The sequence below is a fragment of the Mus musculus genome, chromosome 1, assembly GCF_000001635.26.
Source record: "Mus musculus strain C57BL/6J chromosome 1, GRCm38.p6 C57BL/6J".
Lineage (NCBI taxonomy): Eukaryota > Metazoa > Chordata > Mammalia > Rodentia > Muridae > Mus > Mus musculus.
The window spans coordinates 166,660,850-166,682,279 of NC_000067.6; the positions used below are offsets into that span (position 1 = coordinate 166,660,850).

The 21,430-nt window shown below is 39.8% G+C and overlaps 1 protein-coding gene across 3 annotated transcripts; it reads right to left on the reverse strand.

The window, feature by feature from the left end:
* Positions 1-1,205: 1,205 nt before the first annotated feature.
* Fmo9 (flavin containing monooxygenase 9) lies at positions 1,206-20,996 on the reverse strand. Of its 3 annotated transcripts, NM_172844.2 has the most exons (10): positions 20,911-20,996; positions 20,256-20,371; positions 19,301-19,445; positions 16,650-16,838; positions 15,656-15,818; positions 13,576-13,718; positions 12,698-12,897; positions 6,299-6,651; positions 3,748-3,820; positions 1,206-2,802 (listed from the first exon to the last, which is right to left on the reverse strand). In NM_172844.2, exons 3-10 carry the CDS (start codon positions 19,433-19,435, stop codon positions 2,439-2,441), a joined length of 1,620 nt encoding a protein of 539 aa, NP_766432.1. In that variant the 5' UTR covers positions 19,436-19,445; positions 20,256-20,371; positions 20,911-20,996; the 3' UTR covers positions 1,206-2,438. The 3 variants fall into 3 exon arrangements, with proteins under 3 accessions (NP_766432.1, NP_001334064.1, XP_006496916.1); NM_001347135.1 differs by lacking the exons at positions 19,301-19,445; positions 20,256-20,371; XM_006496853.1 differs by lacking the exons at positions 20,256-20,371; positions 20,911-20,996 and having other exon boundaries at positions 2,439-2,802; positions 16,650-16,823; positions 19,301-19,435.
* Positions 20,997-21,430: the final 434 nt, after the last annotated feature.

Genomic DNA, 21,430 nt, shown 5'->3' on the forward strand with positions numbered 1-21,430 from the left:
TATTCTTTGTCTGCATTGCAGTCTGCATGTCTGTTAGCGTGTATATCTCTTTTGGTTTGGTGGTGGGGAGTATATCCTTATCAGTCAGCCTTCCTTTGAAGGCTCAGTTCCCTATATCTCCCAGTGATGATAAAACAAGTAAAAAACAAGTAGAGGTTCTGCTTTCCCTCCTGTCATGGGGCAGAGCACGAACGGAGGCGTGCCTGGCAGAGCATGCGCAGAGGTGTGCCTAGAAGAGCATGGGCAGAGGCATGCCTGGCATACTGTTCTGAATCACCTGTCGTTTTTGTTTCCCGAGATATTTTGTGGATTTCCAAGACACATCCTCTCCTTTTAATGTCTAGAAAAGAGTTTTTTGTTTTTTAAAATCGTGTCTCTTTTTCTACATCACACAATGGTTATCTCTAGGCCTTATCCATAGGGCCTAATATTTTTTGTTGTTATTGCTGTTAATTTCATCTCATTTTTCTGTTTCTTAATTTCCTCTAATTACATCTATTTAGGGCAGGGGAACTAAAGGCTAGATAATGGTTCTTAAAGGAAGTGGGATTGCAATTATGTTTTGAGAGACGAAGGACAGTGTTTCATGTCAAGCAGAGAAAGGGGACTCTTCCAAACAGTTTAGTCTATACAACGTGGAGCAAAACACACTTGGCTACATACGCCTGGAGTGCAGGAGTTAACATCACAGAGAAATGTCTTCATAGACGAATGAGACAGAAGGAGTGGGTGAAGGGAAGTTCTAGACAGCTATTCTCTTTTGTAACTGAAGAGATTTTAAAGGAGAGGGAAGGAGAGCTTTTCCATTTCGGATCTAAGCATTACTGTGGTGTGGAGGAGGGTGGACCAGGGAGGATCTGGACAGATGACAAAATTATCAAGGAAAAGAATACCTAATTTGGTGAGGTTATAAAGAGTTCAACTTAATGGCAGTTCACTTGGGAAGGATAAAACGGGCTTTGGGGATGCCCAGAAGAGAAAATTCTAATACCAGGAGGTATTAGAAACACAATCTACAGCTAGAGATGGAAGACCATAATAGGACCTCTGGATTTTTCTCTTAGATATTATGAGGATGAGGCACATGGAAGAAAACATATTCTGTGTCAACAGAACAAGGTCTTTTTTCAATTGAGAAATGATGTCCCTTTGCATAAATGTGAGAGGTGTGAGTCAAGAGAAAAGCCAGTGCTCCACTGTTTATTCCCACATGAAGATTTGTTTTAATTTATCTCAATCACAAGGCAAAGTTCCCTGTTTTATGCTTTCAGCTTCTGAGAAGTAGTTTTCCAGCAGTTGTCAATGGTTCCTGTGGTCAAGTGCAAACTCATCAGATGATTATGTTATCGTTTTGAGTAGCAGTGGAAGTCTTGTGGCACAGAATTCTCTCCATTCCTTTCCAGTTCCCGAAATGCACGTGGGCATTTTTCCCCCTCCCAGTGGAACAAGTGAGCCTTCAGTTGAGATACTCTGCTGAGAGAGTAAGAGATTTCTCGGCAAATAACTTGCCTTGTGATGCTTCAGCTTCTTGACGTGCCCTCTGGGATGCGAGGTCATATGCTCCTTGGTCTCCTTACTTGGTCTTCACACCTTCTTCCCATGGTTGTTTGAGGTTTTATAGTCAGGAGAACAAAATGACAGAGGTGGAGTCTTAGGAACACTTTCTGAAAGTTGGTGGAATGAGAAGGCATTCGAGGTAAAGAAGCCTTCTGGCACTCCTGGACCTCCAACAGCAAGGAAGCCATTTATTTATCCCACATAGGGAGAGAGTGGTCAGAAAGCCAGGTGAACTGACAGGACAGCCAGCAGAGACTCATGGTTGCTACTTAAATCTTCATTCCATCTTAACACAGCACAGCAATGACCTGTTTCTAAATACTGAGAGCTAAAGTATGTCATTGATAGCTCTGGCATATACTCTGTTTTATTCTTTAGTTCTTTCTTTAAACATCATAATTTAAACAAAAAGTAATTTCATTGCTGCTAATCTGTTGAAACACAAAACATTCTGACTTATATTTTTAAACGTAAACTTTCACATCTTCACACAAGTTAACAGAATGAGTTAGAAGGAAAAAATGCAAGTGGAAAATAAAATCAGTGCAAAGTTAATATTTATAAATTCCCATTAGTATAACCAACCTTGGTGGAACCTTTTATGGTCCACTTGGAGGCAAAAATCTCTCCAGTTTTAAATCAGTTCCCAAGACTGTTTTAAACATAAGCACTTCTTGTGCATTCAAAAATGCCTTATAAATGTTAATGCACACCCATTCAAAGGACTCTAATACTTGTAAAGACTATCTAAACATTTCTGTAGCTATAACAGTGTTAAATGAGATTGTTGTATGCTACTGACTAAAGGCTTTGCAACAATCTACAATGAGTAGAAGTGCATGTTTTCCCTACTAAGCAGCTCATTCATTCATTTATGTTTATCACTGACAAATATAACTAAAGTATGTTAAACTTGGAACCAGAAATGCCAGGCCAAATAGTGCCATCTTTATCCAAAAGAGACCTGGGGCAGAGCGACTCTTCTCACTTGTAATTCGGGTCTTCAAGGGCTTGATGATCCGTTCTCTCTGAGTCAGGATGGCTCTCCGGGCCCCATCCCATTTCCCTGGACCTTGCAAACGGTATTGGTATGGGGTACAGGGCCCAAAGAAGACTTCCATGGCTAGTGTTGGATCCGAGAGAAACAGGAGCAGGAGGTTGGGCTTCACCCCAGCCAGAGAGGCGATCTCATCCATGTACTCAATATGGTCCACTTGGATTGTGTGCCTGGCTGTCTTTACATACCTTAATGCAGAGACAGAATATGCAAGATTCAGCCTCCAGTACTGGGCAGGAGCTTTAACTATGTCTACCTTAGAGGTAAAGGAAATGAGAGTGAGCAAACTTCCCTGAGAAACCCAGCACCACCCAGATGCTGAGTGGAACTGAGGACACAGAATCCATGGTTTCATCCCCCGTGTACCCTCATTGCTTTTTGGCACTAGGATGTTCAACTGCAAACTACATTCACAGTGATCGCTATCTTAAGATACCTTTCTTAGAAGTGACTCTTGTTTTATTTATATATATGTATTTATTTATTTGTTTGTTTGTTTAATTTATTCTCTGCGTGCGCACACACATGTGCACACATGCGCAGGCATGTGTGTGCCTGCATGCTTGCATAAGTGCTGCAGTGCACATGTGTGGAAGTCAGAGACAACCTTGTAGGAATTGGAACTTTCTATCAAGCCTGATGATGTGAGTTTGATTCCCAGGACACATATAATGAAAGGAGAGATTTCTTTTAAATGAGAGATTTCGATGTAGCAAAACACTTAGCTGTGTGATGTGTAGGTGGGATGGAGAACTTAGCTTCTAATCACCTCTGTATTTATTGTCAGCTAGAGATGAGTAATCAGAGCCACTAGTGCTATGGCCTTAGGCCACTAGCTGGTCAGTAAGAAATATGGTTGTGGTGAAACTCAGAGACTATTGTCACTTTGGGGGAGTTGGTTAAGCTTCCATGGTGAGACCCTGGAAGAAACACTACTAAAGATGGAGTATGAGGTGCTGGGTGCAGTTGCAGTTTTAGTAAGAGTTGGGGAGGATAAATTCACACTCAATCACCACTGGACTGGTCCAGAGACCTAAGGGGTGTACTTGGTGTGGGGAATGGAGAAGGGAGAGACAGACAGGAGGAACAGTTAGAATTCCACAGTAAGAATCTTGCCACTCCATTTTATTTACCGTTTCTCCATAGCCTTTTTCCTTTGGTCCATGTCTGCCTTCATGGCCTTCACTGAGGGTAATTTGCTCAGCCCTGGAAGAGAAAAATGCATTGGGATTTGAAAGATTAAGAAGGGTGTGTGTAACTCAAAGACATGTTCAACATCCTTAGGTACCAGAGAAATGCAACATGCTATAGCTCAGAAGAACATCCATCCATTGCTGATGGGAATACAGACTTGTAGAGCCAGTATGGAAATCAGTGTGGTGGTTCCTCAGAAAAATGGGAACCAATCTACCTCAAGCTCCAAGCTATAGCACTCTTGGTATATCTCCAAAGGAGGTTTTATCTTACCACAGACACTTGCTCAGCCATGTTCACTGCAGCCTATTTATACCAGTCAGAAGCTGGAAACAACCTATATTTTCCTCAAAAGAATAATGAATAAAGAAAATAGAGTACATTTTCCCAATGAAGTATTACTCAGCCATTAAAAGTTGAAATCATGGATTTTGCAGGTAAATGGACAAAACTAAGAACAAAATTTATCCCGAGTGAGGTAACACAGATCCAGAAAGACAAATATGTTATATATTCACTTATGTGTGGATATTAGCTGTTAACATAATGATAATCTATAGAACCACAGAGGTTAAGTATAGAGAAAGAGACTAGAGGGACAGATAGATCTTACTAGGAAAGAGAAATAAAATAGCTCTGGATAGAAGGCATGGCTATAATGGGAGGATCAAGTGGAGAGGGAGAGGGGAGCAGGAGACAAGTGAGAGGATTTGGAAGAGATAACTAAAAGTAAGTGTAATTGGAGGGGTCTTAGAAGGAAATCTAAATGAAATTGCTTCCAAGTAATGCAGAAGACAGATCTCCAAACTGGTTATCTCTTGTCACCATGTGAAGTTTCTAGTAATGGCATTGGGTTGTATCTAATTGAGTTGTTGGCCAAAGGGGACCCATGGCAATCTTTAAATAGCACAGGGTTTTGTCAAGACTATTAGTTGTTCTCCACACATTGATGGCAAACCTTCATTGCTGAGGACAACTCTATATAAATCATGGAGTAGTTGAACTGGTGCCTACATAGAGCCATCACTTCCATGTGCTAGCATTCATACAGAAAGGTATTCTGCATACACCCAAAATGAAACATAAACACCAGTCCAGCTACAAACTGTGTGATCAACAATGGTGTCCTGCCTCCATGATGTGCTATGACAATGGTAGCACAAAGCTTGTGAGAGTAACCAACCAATATCTGATCTGATTTAAGGCCCACACCATGAAAGGGAACCCATATTCAACACTGCTTGAGTGACCAAGACTCTGAGACTAGATAGCTTGGACACCTAGGTTAAAACAAAATGCTACTGTTCTAAAAATCAAATAAACAAAAATATAGCAGTAAAAATGACTCTTAATGACATCTTGCTATTATCATAGATAGGACCATGGTCAGCCCTCCTCAAGAGAAACTTCCTTCTGTAACAGTTGAAAGCAAATATAACAGTCCACAGCCAGACAGTGTGCAGAGAGTGCGAGGCCTTGGACCACCAGCCCCCAAAGGGATGTTGCCATCAATTACAGCCCCCTCCATCCCTCAAGTCTCAGAACCCTGTTGTAGAGGAAACAGAAAGAGTGTAATAGCCTCAGGGGACAAGGCACCAAGCAAACAGGCCCTCTTAATCAAGAAGATTGACACACAATAAACTCACAGAGACTGAAGCAGCATGCACAGGGCCTGCACAGGTCTGCACAAGATGGGGTCCTGGAGCCGAAAGGAGAAGTGGGCAAATACTCCATCCCTAACTCAGAAGCAATTTTCAATTAATAAGCACTTGAAAATGAAATTTTATTTGCCTCCAAGAGAGTCCCACTGTGCGAAAAAACTACTCTTAAAAGTAGGCTGCGTGCTCAGCAGTAGACTACTAACAGAAAACTATCCTGACAGCCTCTTTGCAGATTCCTTGTCTCTAAATGTCATGACAGCACTTTTCTAATGTTTAAAATCATTATTATTATTAATTTGGTTTTCCAAGACAGTGTTTCACTGAGTAACAGCCCTGGCTGTCCTAGAACTCGCTTTGTAGACCAGGATGGCCTCGAACTCACAGACATCCACCTGCATCTGCCTCCCAAGCATTGAAATTAAAGGCATGCACCACCATGCCTGGCTTTTATTTTTTATTTTTTATTTTATTTACAAACCTTTTTCTTCTCTCTTTTTGCCCTATATGTCCTTTGCATATATACTATAGGTTCCAGTTTAGTGTTTTTTAATGGGATTCCTTAGTATATGAACTAGTGGGTTTCTGTTTCTTGTATGTTCTTTTGGGCTCTTTTCCTTTCAATTGTTTGGTTTGTCCATTTCTGATATGTTAGTTTGTGTTTTATCATTATGTTAATTTATTATATTATTATGTTATATTCCTTTAAAAGCCTGTTTGTTTTTCTAATAAGAGACATGAAGAAGAAGGTGGATCTGGATTGGAGGGTGAAGAGAAATGAGGGTTCGCTTTAGGTGAACTGCCAGCCCACTCACAGCCTTTGCGTACAGACCTTTGAACACCCGCACAGCCCAGCGAGACTGGAGTTCTGCAATAGGTAGGATGATGCCCAATGGCTGGATGAGCCCAATGACAGCCAAAGTTGGCTTCTCCAGGTCTGGAGGGAACATCAGCTTATACAGGGACACTTCATTGTCAGTAACTGCAATCAGATCCCCAAGGAATGGAAAAGAAATGCTGTATCCTGTAGCAAAGATGACAACGTCAATATTCTCCTCCACGGTGCCATCATCAAAATGAACATCCGTTCCTGTGAACTCCTTCACGTTAGGCTTCACCTGGACTTTTCCGGAGATGATGTGGTTTGGAAGGTCATCACTGATGGTGGGGTGCTGGCTCAGTGGTCTGTGTATGAAAATAAAAGTCTAAGCAAGTCTAAGAAAGAGAAAGCAAGGTGTGGGAGAAGGGATTGAAGCTAGCAGCTCCCCTTGTCAGTTATGTCTGCAAACACAGTGTGTGTGTGTGTGTGTGTGTGTGTGTGTGTGTGTGTGTGTGCGCACATATATGCACAGGTGTGCATGCATATAAAAGCAGGGAGAGGTCAGAGAAGGATGCAAGGCATCTCACTTTATCATGAGCTCTTACTCCCTTAAGATAAAGTCTTTTACTGAACCTAAAGTTTAAAGTTTTGGCTAGGGTGCCTGGCCATTGAGCTCCTGGATCTACCTGCCTCTGCCTCCCAAATGTGGGGTTCAGGATGTGACCATACTTGGCTTTAAACTATTTTTAAAAAATATTTATTATTATTATATGTAAGCACACTGTAGCTGTCTTTAGACACACCAGAAAAGGGCATCAGATCTCATTATGAATGGTTGTGAGCCACCATGTGGTTGCTGGGATTTGAACTCAGGACCTTTGGAAGAGCAGTCTGTGTTCTTACCCACTGAGCCATCTCACCAGCCCCTTAAACTTTATTTTTTTAATATGGACTTTGAACATTCAAACTTCGGTCTTCTTGCTTGCACATCAAGTGCTCTTATCTACTGAGCCATCCCCTCCCTCCTGCAGTGTGTTCTGTACTCTAATGGCCATCAAAGTTCTACTTTTCTTTAACTATTTTGTGTAATATTTTATCTTGAAAAATATGCATGTATCATTTCATTCATTCAGATATTCCTCATTTGTTTTGTTACAAAATATTTGCACCTTTTAGATATTAGGAAAAATTATGTTGGACTTTTGAAAACAAGTCATAGGGTAGTTTTAGTTTTCCTCCTTTCTGTCTTTGGACCAGGTAATTGTTGCTTGTAAGATGATTAAAGTCTAAAATAGATGCAGGAAGCATCTGCAGCATGGGTAGCCACAGGGCTGCCTGATATCCCAGCACCTGCTCAGGTAGTGGTAAAATAGCTCAAGTGTTGCCTTGAGTAACTGAGCCCAGGCACTGAACCCATTCCCCAGAGAGGAATTGTGACAGGGAGAAAGCAGAGACTACACACACTGACAGTGGCCCTCTTCTGGGTACATACTAGTTTCCTCAGAATTATATTCAAGGAAGTCCCATTGGAGGAAGCCATGTCACCTGACCACACTGTCCAGCCAATCTTCTGCTCCGGGACAGAAGAGGTATCTAGTAAACAACTGAGAAAAGCTCTTCTATAGAGGTAAGCATTCGACTGAAAATAAAGTAGAGAAGTTATTTACTATGATTATAAATAAAATATATAGTCAGATCAGTAAAAGGAAGAGTAAACAGTTATGTGCTACATTCAAGGTTTTGGTAAAAACTAACCCATCAAATATATGAGAGTGGTGGGTTTTTTGTTTGTTTGTTTTTGCTTTATTTTTGTTTTTTTTTCCTTCCTTTTTTGTTTTTTGTTTTTTTGTTTTTTCAAGACAGGGTTTCTCTGTATAGCCCTGGCTGTCCTGGAGCTCACTTTGTAGACCAGGCTGGCCTCAAATTCAGAAATCCACCTGCTTCTGTCTCTGCCTCCCAAGTGCTGGGATTAAAGGCGTGCTCCACCACGCCCGGCGAGAGTCGTATTTTAAAATCACATTGGAACCATAAGATTGTCATTTAGTGACCTTATAGCCATTATAATGTAGCCTGCTGAGTATGCGTGTGGTGATGCTGGTGTAAAAGCAGGCTAATGTGTCTGCCTGGCAAGTGAAAGCCGATAAACACAATTATGCACAGTATGTAACAGCCAGAAATCTTGGTAACTAGCTTTCATGTATTTCCTTTACTATATAAACACCTAGTGTTATTTCTGCTTATGAATAAAAACATGACTGTCATCAGTATGCTGCATTACACCGGCAGCCTGTGTACGAGAGTGTGTCTTCTGTTGGGTGTGAGGACATCTACAGGATAGAGTGGTGAACGAGAGTGTACGGCTTACCTGGTTTTCACTCAGCCTGAGGGCTTAGGGCTTCTGATTAGTATGTGTTGCTAGATCTCCCCCTTACAATCATGGGCAAAGAAACTCCTAAGTGATTAAATACTCATTTTTCATTCTTGAGACAGGTGAGCCTATCTTCATCTAGCTTTTAAAAATAAATTATAAGAGGAAGCATGGACAAGTGTGAATTATTTTTAAATTTAAATCTTTGCATAGTAAAGCAATGTCTCAAGCTAAATCAATGGGAAAATATGATTAGAAGGAATGTGATATGAATTATGTAAAAGGAGATTGGCTTCCGTAATATTTCAAGAGTACCATGAAAAAGTACATGTGTTTTAATTAAGAAGGATCTTGATCATTCAGTGTTTAATTCCAACAGTTTTATGTACTTTCTGAAGTGACACTGTAGCCACTATTTAGCACATATAAATTCCCTCATCGCTCCCAGAGTGTATGAAGGTGAACTACATTCAGGGGTGTTTCTATTCACTAGCACTTAAACCACACAGCACCAGAGGGAATGAGCTGTAACCTGCTTGCTTTAATCCATCCTTACATGTATTTATCCTTCCTTCTTTCCATCCATTTGTCTGTCCATCCACTCACCCACACATCCACCTACCCATCACCCTCCCGTTCATCTATTCATCAGTCCACCCATCCTTCCTTCTGTCCATTTATCTGTCTGTACACCCACCTACCCACTCATGTACCTACCCCCATACCTATCCATCCATCCACCTACATACCTCCCACCCACCTGTTCATCCATCTATCTGTCCACCCATCCTTCCTTCCATCCATTTGCCTGTTTGTCCATCCACTTACTGACTCACCTACCTATCTCCATACTATCCATCCATCCATTCCTTTCTTTTTCCTTCCTTCTTTTCTTCCTTCCTTCCCTTCTTCTATCTATTTGTCTGTCTGTTCACCCACCCACCAACCTACCCCCATCCATCCACCACCCACCCACCCACCCACCCACCCAGCCAGCCAGTCATCATCCATTAATCCATCCATCCACTCACCATTTCTTCCTTCTTTCCTTCATCCTTTCTTATTTCTTTTTGTATCTTTACTTCTTTTTTTATCCACCTCTATAAACATTTAATCATACATAGATATTTATATGTCTCTCATCACCTTTCTCCTTTTTCTTCCTCTATACTACTGAGTTAGTAGCTCTGATTCTTCTCTATTGTGGATGCAAACTCACATGACTTTCTTTTCTTCTTATGGAGTTAGGAGCCTGAGGTTGATACAATTTGTAGCAGAATCTGTAGATTCCATTGCAGTGTAGTCTCCAATGCTGTACGTGTGTCAATCAACAAAAGCCAGAGTTTGTTTCCTTTGTGCTACTTATTCTTTGTAAGTGGAGTCATATTGGTACAATTTACCTAAGTGTTTTGTCTGTCTAAGGGTTGAACTGGAGATACTCAAAACAACCTCAAGAGTAATTGGGTAGAATTCTGAAGTAAGACATATATAAAGCAGGCTCACATGGTCAAAAAATATACTAGAGGAGATCACTTGAGGCTGCACTGTGTCCTGGTGGAACAAGATAAGGGATGACCCAGTTAGCAGGCTGGGCTGTGAAGATTGTAGATGAGTTAAGGAAATTAACTTATGGATGGGGTTTTAGTGTTCTGGGTAAAGACCTCAAGGCCTTTATAAATGCCAGAGGGTATTCAATATCCAATCTCAGGCTAACCCACAGGAGTCAAGACATATGGCTGGTCATATATAGTTCCTTCAGGCAGAGAAAACCATGGAACCAAAAGCCTTACATGTAGAGTGTCTGTGTACATTTGTGCTGTCAGTACTGCATCCTGGAGTCAGCAGCCCCCTTTCAATCTGGAAAACCTTTTATTCTGGTCCTTATTTAAGTATTGAGTGTCTTCTATATTCTAGTTTTTCATCTTTCTAGCAAGCATTTTTTTTCTGCTATCTGCTTTGGCTGTTAATTGGGAAGTGATATTTTTAATTACCAAAGAATAATTCTTTGTAGCCTTGTGTCTCCTTAAGATTGCTTTGTGTTTTCATGCAAGATGACTGCTCATCTCCACTCAGCTTTCCTAACACCTGCCCTGAATTTCCAATACATTATGTCTGGATTCTGGCTATTGACATAAAGAATTTTTCTTTTGACACGTTCTACAGGCCGCCTTTGGTGACTGCAGGCACCTTGAGTGGCTGCTCTGCATGCAGCACAGGTAAATGGGCCAGCTCTGTGGACTAAAATCCTAGCAAACACCCCTGTTCTATCCATATGTGGCCTGGCTTCTGCCTCATTGTGATCCTCTTGCTGATTCTGTCATGGTGCCTGGTTTGCTTTTGTTCCTCCCTTTGTAACCAGCCCCTTCCTAGCTCAAGAGAAATTTGCCTGAGAATCCTCCTATAGCCTTTTTGCTTGGATGACTTTTCATGGTGGCTCCTCCTCACCCTTTAAGTCTTAACTTAAACATCCCTCCTTAGAATTGCTTCCTCCACCATCCTACTAGTAGATCTACCCCTAGACAGTCTATATCATATCCTAATCCACTTTCTCTATTATTCTAATGACATTCTATAGGTTTAAAATGCATTCATCATAGACTGTAACATTTTCAACCACAGCATAAGAAAGGGTCACTAAATGTGTTTTAGTGAACAAATCAATACATATTACATTCTCTTTTCCCTTCTGATGAAACATGTGAGGGGATGAGGTAGTCCATAAGTGCTAGCAGTATAGGGATGAAGGCCTGAGTTCCATCTCCAGCACCTCCATCAACCTGGGCACTGCAGTGAGTACCTGCCATCCCAGCTATGAAAAGGAGAAGACAAGAGCGTCCTGGGAGATGCTGCCTGGCTAGTCCAACTCAATCAGTGTACACCATATTCAATGACAGATCTTGTCTCCAATAATTAGGTGGAGGGCAATTTCATAGGATGTCTGACATCAAGTTCTGGCCTCCACATGCACTTACACACAAACATACATGTAGACACACATACATACTTGGAGACAATAAGTATTCATATAAGAACGATAATATTTGTTGTCTTATCTGTTTACCTTTGCTAAAACAATATATAAGCCTGGGTAATTTATAGAAAAATATATAACACTTATTGATTTAGATTATGTACTGAGAGTTGGTGTCAAATAATCACATCTATTCACTACCTTCTTGCTGCTGGGGACGCTGCATAGTCTGAAGTGGTATGAGAAACCACATGGGAAGACAGAACAAAACCTCTAACTCAGTTAATCTCTTCCTCTTCTTACAAAACCCCTGAGCTCTCATATGGGCCTCATCCTCATGATGTCATCTAATCTCAGTTACCCTCGATGACACCACCTCAACATAACTTTGAAATATGAATTTGAGGATAAGTGTACTGTAATTCTGGAGCACCTAACTTGTTTGAATTTTTCTTCATTATATGTATTTATTTTTTCTTATCTCAGCTTAGCCCTGATCCTACTCTATCTTTTGCTTGTTAACTAAAAGCTACCAACAATTTTTGAATCAAGAAAGTTTCATGGGTTAAGATCTAGAGTTGTAGGGGTACTCTGAAAGTGGGAGGATTCCTAGGTAGCCCCCCTTCCATGAGAACTTCACTGATACGTCTACCCCATCATCAATGAATGAAATTCATTCTACCCCAACCTGACTATTTCAAATTTGGACCTAGATGCACCCTGCTGCTCTGATATCCACCATGGCATCTCACATTGCTCTCGCACAAACTTATGTCTGTGTCTTCTCTCTAACCTATACAGTTAACATCTATTGAAGGGAGGAGCATTCTATTGCCTTTTGTCTGAATTTTCAGTGTACAGCAATCAAGTCTGAACTGATTGATGACTGGATGAGAATATTCAAGTTGTGCCCAGAAGCACATGCACATTTGCATGCTGTAATGCATAGCATACAATTTTGAGTGCTTTTTAAGGGCATGAGATCAATCAGGAACCAAAAGTTGACTTGTCTTCAAAGTAAAATGCTCACCTATCCCACATACATGATTACCCACACCAAGCCCTCTGTCACCTGTGCTGTGGCTGCAGACCATAATGTGCATGGTTGAATCTTGAGTTCAGAGTCTTCTCTAGGTACTTATTTACTGCTTCTGTGGTTAATATCTTCTGGAGAAAGCTATGGAACCGAGTGAAAAATGAACTATCCATGGGATAGCCGTTATTCCAAACACGGTGTAAAATCCACGATCCTCGTCTGGTGCTGAGGAATACCTTCAAGGCAGAATTACACAGAAGACAGAGGAATGTTTACCCAGTGTACTGTTAAAGTGCTAGCCATTATCACTGAAGAATAAAAGACAAAGTGTTGGACAGTGACCACCATGCTGTGCTTAGTCAGAACTTTTACTGAGCCCGGGGTGGGGGGTAACTGCTTATACGGGACCAAATTTATTAATGAAAACTGAAATGTATTTCACTTATCCACCTGTGACTGAAGTATCATACTAAAAATACTCCTGGATATTGGCATAGCTGTACTTTGTATGTAAATAAGGATTTGAATTCATTAGTTAAATGCCATATTAATTGCTTGAAAAAAATCTATATTGTTTTCTCTGAAATAAACCCATGGAAAATGTCTTACTAGGTGAAAGTAACCTAGACACAAATACCACGTGTTCTCCCTCACATGCAGATCCTACCAAGAAAAAATCAGATTAGTTTTGGAGTATCGTGCTTTACCTATCTAGTGACCTACACGTAGGTCAGTTGTTTATATGCCTGTTCCCGTTGTTATTTTACATTCATTTTCAGAATGGATTTAAACATCCTGAGGTTGGGCCCTTAGATTGCTCCACATTTCTTTTCTGGCTAAATGTGCATTCATGGTGACACCTGTAAGTGTACAGGACCTCACTGGTAGAGTCAAATTAGCGATCACAAACAAACCTGTTTTGCTACACGACCAAGCTCCACGGCAATGTCCACACCGGAATTCCCAATGCCAACCACTATGATTCTCTTTCCCACATAATCCTCAGGACTTTTGTATTCTCGGCTGTGGAAATAACAGCCTTCAAACTTCTCAATGCCTGTGGTGGAAGAGAATAATTTGTCATTCTGAGGACAACTTTCACATCTCAAAACAGGAAAGAAAGCTATGTTCTGAATGACCTGAAATACCAAGAAATGAAATCTGTGTCAGCTGAAGATCACACCGTTCTTAAATGTCCTTTAAGAGAGCCCAGGGAACAGAGGACTAAGCTCAGAATTAGAGTCCATGGGTTCCAAATACAGACTAGTGATCTTATAAAGTATTTACGAAATACGAGAGCTATCTGTCTCGACTATGCATAAAGGAAAGGTGTTACAAGAGCCCCAACACCTGATGTTCTTCTCTATTGTATTACTTTCACAGTACTAAGAAAAACCACAAAGCAAGGCACTGGGTGTTGCACTGTTTTACAATTCTCTAGGATTTAGGCATCTTCGATTCATTGGTTTCCTCTCAGCTTTATGTACCTGGTACCAGTACCTGATGCTGTACTTGGCTTAGCTGCATGAGTCATAAAACCCCAATCTGTCTGAAATTGCCAGGCTGCTCCCTGTGAATTTGTTTATGTTTCTCTATAGGGAATGCCTCTTTTCCAGGAAACATCAACCAGAAGTTGATACAATAGCTCACTGGGTAATCTTTAGATTATTTCATACTTAGAAATAGCTTTCCTAAATATATTGCATTATAACATTAAAAAAACAGGTACTTTCATTTTACAGATATTTGTGTTGGTGTACAAAAAAAATTATTTTTGTCTAATTCACTGAGAATTTTGAGTAACCATTTAAGGTGATCTTATTTACTTTGTCTCCATTTTTCACAACATAGAAAGAACTTGAAATAAAAAATATTTTCTAATTGATTCCTGGTGGTAATTTGATGGAAATAGAGGGCAAGTGGGTCATGAGTAAAGGGAAGGGGGGCTAGTTAAGGGAGATCGGGAGCTAAGACAATCCCCCTTGAGGTGGGTACCATTTTAACACACAGAACTACAAGGGAGCAATAAACTGCACATTTGGTTTTATTAGCCAATGAAAACCATAGATATAGAAGGGAGAAATCTATGGTCCCTACACCCAGACTTCAGGTGAGTAATATCCAGTACCAGAAACAAGCTCCTTCAATTGGCTCCATACCAAGTGGCCAGCCCTTAAACTATATGCATTATATATGTGTGATTGATATGAATGACTTATGTATTATGTATATCAGTAATAATTAGAGAAAAAGGCCATAACTTTGAGAGGAAACAGAGAAGGGTACATAGAAGTAGTTGGAGTGATGAAAGGGGAAAATAATTATATTTTACTTAAAAATTAAAAATAGACTCATGATAAATAAATGTGCTGAAGTTCCTTACCCATATGTTAAGATTTCTAAATTTATGGATTTGCCAGCTGTTTGCTTGTCATTTGTCTTTGTCCTGCATTATTATTTTTAATTTCACTTTCTCTGCAATAGACTGAGATCAAATAAATGGATAAAACTAAAACCATTTGAATGTGGCCTGACTTTAATTATTAATAAAAGACTAATAAATATTATTAGAAGCTGTATGCAGGATAGGTTCCTTTCATTTGCTATCTGCACCCAGGAGCTAAGGCTGTTCCATAGCCCTCTGTAAACAGGTCCCGTCAGGAGAGAGCTGGTGTCCCAGGAGTGCTCCCAGGGGAAACGAGGAAAGGGGATAACATTTGAAATGTTAAATAAAGAAAATATCTAATAAAAAAATTTTAAAAAAAACCTGTATGCAGTGATAAGAAGCAAAAAAGTGTGGGTCGTTGTGTTTGACTGCTTTTGTAGTCAATGGTTTATGTTTTCCTGTTAACAGAGGATGAACACTTTGCTACTGAGGGATACCAGGGATAATTTACTGAAACTTAATAACATTTAATAACTTAATAACATTTATGCCCACTCCTTTTTTGCCTGTAAGTCATTTGAAAAATGTGCCTCATCTTCATGACATACCTGGAAAGGACTTGAGTGGCAGGTGGGGGTCTGTGTGATGGCCACTGCAGACCAGGACCCCATCAAAGACTAGGCTCTCCTGTTTCCCATCTGTCTCCACAACAACATCCCATTGTCCATGGATGTGGAAGTCTGGACGTTTTCTCACGCTCCTCACTGTGGTCTGAGAATAAGGGTGGAAACACAGGTGACTCACTTCACAGGTCCTTCCTTCTGAGTCCTTCTCTTCAGGTCCCACAGATCCTGACCAGACCCTTATCTAAGGCATTCACACCAGTATAGTGCCTGGTCCTCCCACAGAAGGATCACTATTGAAGACACTTTCAATATTTAGGGATATTTAAATAGAAATAGTTGAGACTTTGGGGAATATTGGAGTGACTGAATCCACAGCATTAATGTCCTCCTAGGATGACTACCATATATGGGGAGAGAATATTCTCCATGTTTTCCTTCTTCAGCACAGCCTTGTCCACTTGCTTCAGCACTGTGTTTTGAATTTTAAAAAATTAAAACTGCATCATGGAATGAAAATGAATTAGTATGTTTGAGTTGTAGTGCGGATCATAGATAGGTAGAAGGTAGGAAACAAACAAACAAACAAATAGATAAATATTCTTTGTATGATATGAACCTTCTTTTTGTTCTAGAAGAAACCTGATTTGGCTCGATCACTATTGCTATTATTCTAAGTTCACAAACATTTGGATTTATGTCTTACAAAGAGGGCTGTGCCACTGCAATGCACTATCAGAATAGGTTCTGATGAGCGAAGTCTTCCAGCCTCAAGGGAAACTGTCAAAATATTTCAATCTGTGATGATTTTCTGATGTAGGAAGCTTCCTGATAACCTCTTCTTTATCTGGGAAAATCAGAAGGTGCTGGATCTAACTCTTGCATGTCCACAGGTAAGTATATTTGTCCACATGCATGTGTGTGCGAACACACACACACACACACACACACACACACACACACACACACACAGTTTCACCTTAAATCGGATGTAATCCAGAAGACTGAAGCGCTTGGCGTACATCCTGAAGTAGTCCATGAGCTTGCTGTTGTGCATGTAGTTGGGGAAGTGGTCAGGGATAGGGAAATCACTGAAGCACATCATCTCCTTTGAAGTGTTGATGGTCACAGATCTGTAGATGCTAGGCATTTTCTCTGAAGCATTCTTCTGCAAGAGAAAACCCCTCAATACAACAAACATTGTAATTACAAGGTAATAATATATTTTAAAGTGTCTTCAGGTATTAAAAAAGTAGGACATTGCTTTTTATAGATTGTCAAACATCTGCTAATGTTTACCCCCAACCCAGTCCCCATATTTTCTAGAGTGCAAAACAAACAAAAAAAACTCTTACATATTACATTGAATCAACAACAAATCTTGTGCCCGACTCCTCAATCAGAAATATGGATGTCAGAAATGAGAATAATGTCTTTAAAATGACAGAATGATTCAAAATGATTGCCTAGACTTCAAAGTCCAGTAAGAATTCCCTTAAAAATGCACATGGAGAGTGTTTGAGATAAGTAACAGCTGAGCCATAAAGGCCACACCAAGTGTGAAGGGCTGACGCCTTCGCAGACACGACCCATTCCTGCAGTCGCCACACTCCACGTTTAGATGGGGCTCATGCAGCTTTATGCACCAGCTCTAACAGATAGCTAATTTAATAATAATAGTAACACCAATACTATATAATGTAAGGTAAACATTTTCTTTTTCTAAAGAAACAAGATTTTTTAATATATTAGTGAAAGCAACTACCAATTAAAATATGTAGCAACCACAACCTTATAAGCATGGCAGCAAACATTTATGTATATGATAAGACTGCTAAGAGAAATGCAATCGATATCAACATGTATGATAAATTATATTGTATTTTAAATGAGACAAATTGCTACACTCTCATGAATATTGATACGGTTTCACATAGTATCATATTTATCTTATTATTGAGAATCTTTGAAATTAGGCACACTTGTTTAACCTTCTTTCTGGTCTATTCTCAACATAGCAGCATGGTCCTTCTGCAACTTAAGAATGCTGCTCTTTTCTGCAATCTCAGTATCTGTCAAGTCCTTACTACAGTCTAGACCCACTGACAAAACCCAGCCTCCCACATCCCTCAGCTGCACAACCTACCATTCTTTCCTTAGTCACTACAAGCCAGCCACAGGAGCTTTCTGAGTCTCCCTACCATGCTAGGCATGATCCCACCTCATAGATAAGTACCCAAAATTTCTCCTAAACAGCTTTTTCCAGGTAATCCCTGAAGCTGGCTTTTTAGTTTTGAAATCTTTGTACCCAAATCATTTTATGTTGAAGTTGTCTGTGACCTTTTACTTGAATTATCTTTTCAACCCTCAGCTCCTGCTGTTCTTTTTGCAATATGCTCACTGATATTAATGATACTATTTATTTCATTTTCTTTCTCTCATATTAGTGTTGGAGCTCCCTAACGCTGAGGATTTTGCATTCATATTTATTAGTATATTCATCAACTATAAAGGTCCTGTGTACAAAGTAAGTATTCAAAAAGACTTATTGACCAAATGAACTCTTGAATTGAACAAGAAACAGTATGGATATTGATAATTAAAAGGGGGATGTTAAGGCAGTCCTTGGAGAAATCCCACAGCTTGCAGAGAGGTATTTGAATCATGTTGGTACTTTGTGGGAAGGTGTTTGGGAGTGAATAGGAACCCTTCTTGGATACTCTATTGTTTCAGGGGCACAAAGGGGAGAACCCTGTGAGGCATTTATGCCAATTACTTTGCCAGAACAACTGCTGTCCACAAGAATGAAGAGATCTCGTATTTTAGCTGTTGATATGTATCTTGAATGGGGCTAAAATCCAATACCAATAGAAGAAACTTAATGCATTGATAAAGATCTCCACAATGTCATAAGACTGCCCTTGATTAGTGATCAGAGTGATTCTGTAGGATTAGCAGAACTGGAAAGTATTGACCACGACTCCTAGATTTCATGGGCATGTCTAGTAATTGATGAGAAAATCAGCAAAGAAGATGGCCACTTGGAAACTTGAGCATATTCAGCGTTTAACACCATGTTTCCATCCTTCAAGGCACTACATCTTTTGCTACTTAGAAATAAAAAGTAGTAATTGCCTGTAAAACACACACGCACATGCACATGCACATGCACACAAAGATCTATAAACCTCTACTGTGCCCTGGGACATTTAAGAAAGAATAGCATGCAGATATTACCTCAGTACAGAAGATCAAATTACATAGTAGAGGGTCACCAATGGATCACCATCCAATCCTACAGCCAAAATCTATGGCATCCCTAACTTTGAATAACAGCACATCTAAACAATTAAGGAAAAAAAAAAACCATAGCCATCATTCCCTTACTAACATTTGTGATGGTCACTAGGGCTTTCTGCTGCCTTGAATACACTCTTCCAAGCTTCATTCCTCAACCAAAGTTGACATGTATCTACAGATTTCCTCACTCAGTGACTTGAGACCAAAGATTGGGGTCACTAAATGACCCTGACTATGTGGTGTGCTTCATATTTCCTTTATCGAAACCGGGTAAATTGTTACAGCTACTTTACAAAAGAGTACTTAAAATCAAATAAAATGCAAATATACTTGAAATTTCCACAGGCCTCCGATGTCATCATTTCTTTCAAAGCAGGTGGGCTCCAGGTCTTCATCCAAGCAGCACTTGATGGCTCCTAGGCCACTGATCCCAGCTCCAATCACAGCTATCTGCTTCTTGACCATGGTGCTACCACTGATTGATAAACATGGAGAACTCTCACTACCATCCAATTAATTAAAACTAGATTGCTTTGTCACAAAGACCTATTGTTTGCTGTCCTAAATTCTTTTTATTAGTCTCACTAGCAGTGAAGCTATAGCACACACAAAAAAATTGCATACATGTCTGCTTCTTTTGTCTGCAAAATTTTATTTGCAGTCAGCCAGAGAAACACAGATGTGTAGTTCTAGATGCAACAACATTATACCATGTGTATAGGCAGGCAGCACAGGGAGGCAGAGGAAATGCAAGAGATGCAAAATTAGCTGGATGTAAAAGTAGGAAGGTGGTGGTGGTGGTGGTGTGTGTGTGTGTGTGTGTGTGTGTGTGTGTGTTTGTTTGTTTGTGTTGGGTATGGTTGTTGTGTAGAGTGTGCATGTGTTGACATTCCAAAATGAAGAAAACCTAAATGATGATTAGAAAAATGAAGAAAAAAATCCAGCATGGGTGTGCAGAGCTAGAAACTGTCTGCTTCAAAATATGACAGAGACTGAAGTAGGTCCATTATGTGACAAAACCATGGGCTTGTGTGACCTTTAATGGCATGCTGGGGTAGAAGGCATTTGAGGAGAAAATAATACTGGTAAAAGTAGATAGTGAGCAATAATTATGCTCCACAAATACTTATAGGAGTAAAGTTAATTGCATGTGATTTGTTCTTCTCTTTTTAAATGGCATTATGAAAGCTAAGAGATATAATTGGGAAAATTATAGAAACTATCATTCAGAGTTATGACATCAACATTTAGTATTTCAGAGCCATCGACTCATTCATTTACTTACCCTTTTTATATATTATTTCAAGTGTGGATTGACCCAAACTGTAGACTAGGCACTGTGATTGCTGCAGAGGCCACTAAAGAAGATATCACACAGTCTTTGAACTCAGAGACTCAAGCCTAGAGGAAGGGAGATGCAAAAAGGGGAGGCACCGCATGGTGGTGAATGTTAACAGGAGCATAAAGTGTTTCAGTCTTACTGAGCCACCTTCAAGACTGCTACATCATGTTCTTTTCTGGTGAAAATGCCCTTTGCTACAAATACTGGTCCCACTATCCTCTTGTTTTTCCTCCTGTGTTAGGTGTCCTCTGAGCAGGCTGGGCATCAGTAATTAAGCCCTTCCTTTTCCGTAACCATAGCAACTTGTGTAGCTCTCATTCCAGTTACAACACACCTTTATTGCAGTTCTGTCTTACTGTGGCTGAGCAGTAAACTCTTTGCAACATTTGAGATTTATTAGATGCCATGGCTGAAATCTAATAAATGTCTATGGGCTGAAAAGAGTGAATAAATTAATTTCTTAATCTCCCTTTTAAGATTGCTCCCATGGTTAGAAAGTATTATGCCATCTATTATAATCAGATAAAATATATTAATGACTATCTCAAACTTCATCTGCACAGAACTGAATATTGTATGGAAAAGTGAAGGTACCAACCCTTGGGAAGGAGGAAACTGAAGTTTAGTTTGGACTTCTGGATGAAGGTAGAGATGTCGTTCTTCCCATGCTCTTGAAGATGAACCAAAATTACACAGCAACTTGAAGTCTTTTATAGCTGATGGAATTGACTAATATATAATCCCTTCCCATGACTCTTCTAATTTGGATTAAAAAATGTCATGGACATATTAGGGAAGGGACTATAGCTAATGATGGTATTTATAGTTATCAACTCACACTTGTCTAAACTGCATCTAATGCTAATTGACATACTGTAATGATGAACTAATGAAATAGTTTTTGTCAGCCAGGGAAAGCATAATAAAAATTGGGAAATATAAGCAATGTTGTTATTTAACTGGCCATAGTCCAAATGTTTCTTTTTGTCACTTTAAATAGTTTTGTACTAAGAAAATGTGGTCCACAAGTTAATGTTCACTTCTTAATACTTATAGTTTAACTTTTATAAAAACCAAACAGCTTGGAAAGTACAAGCAATATGCTAAAAATAAATTTA

What these genes read in the sequence shown, in the direction of transcription:
- Fmo9 (NM_172844.2), bottom strand. Translation starts at nt 19,435, where the DNA reads ATGGTCAAGAAGCAGATAGCTGTGATTGGAGCTGGGATCAGTGGCCTA. An exon ending in GCCACTCAAGTCCTTTCCAG is followed by an intron (nt 13,719 to 15,655) that starts GTATGTCATGAA and finishes CTTCCACCACAG; the next exon opens with GCATTGAGAAGTTTGAAGGC. An exon ending in TTGGTCGTGTAGCAAAACAG is followed by an intron (nt 12,898 to 13,575) that starts GTTTGTTTGTGA and finishes TCTGCCTTGAAG; the next exon opens with GTATTCCTCAGCACCAGACG.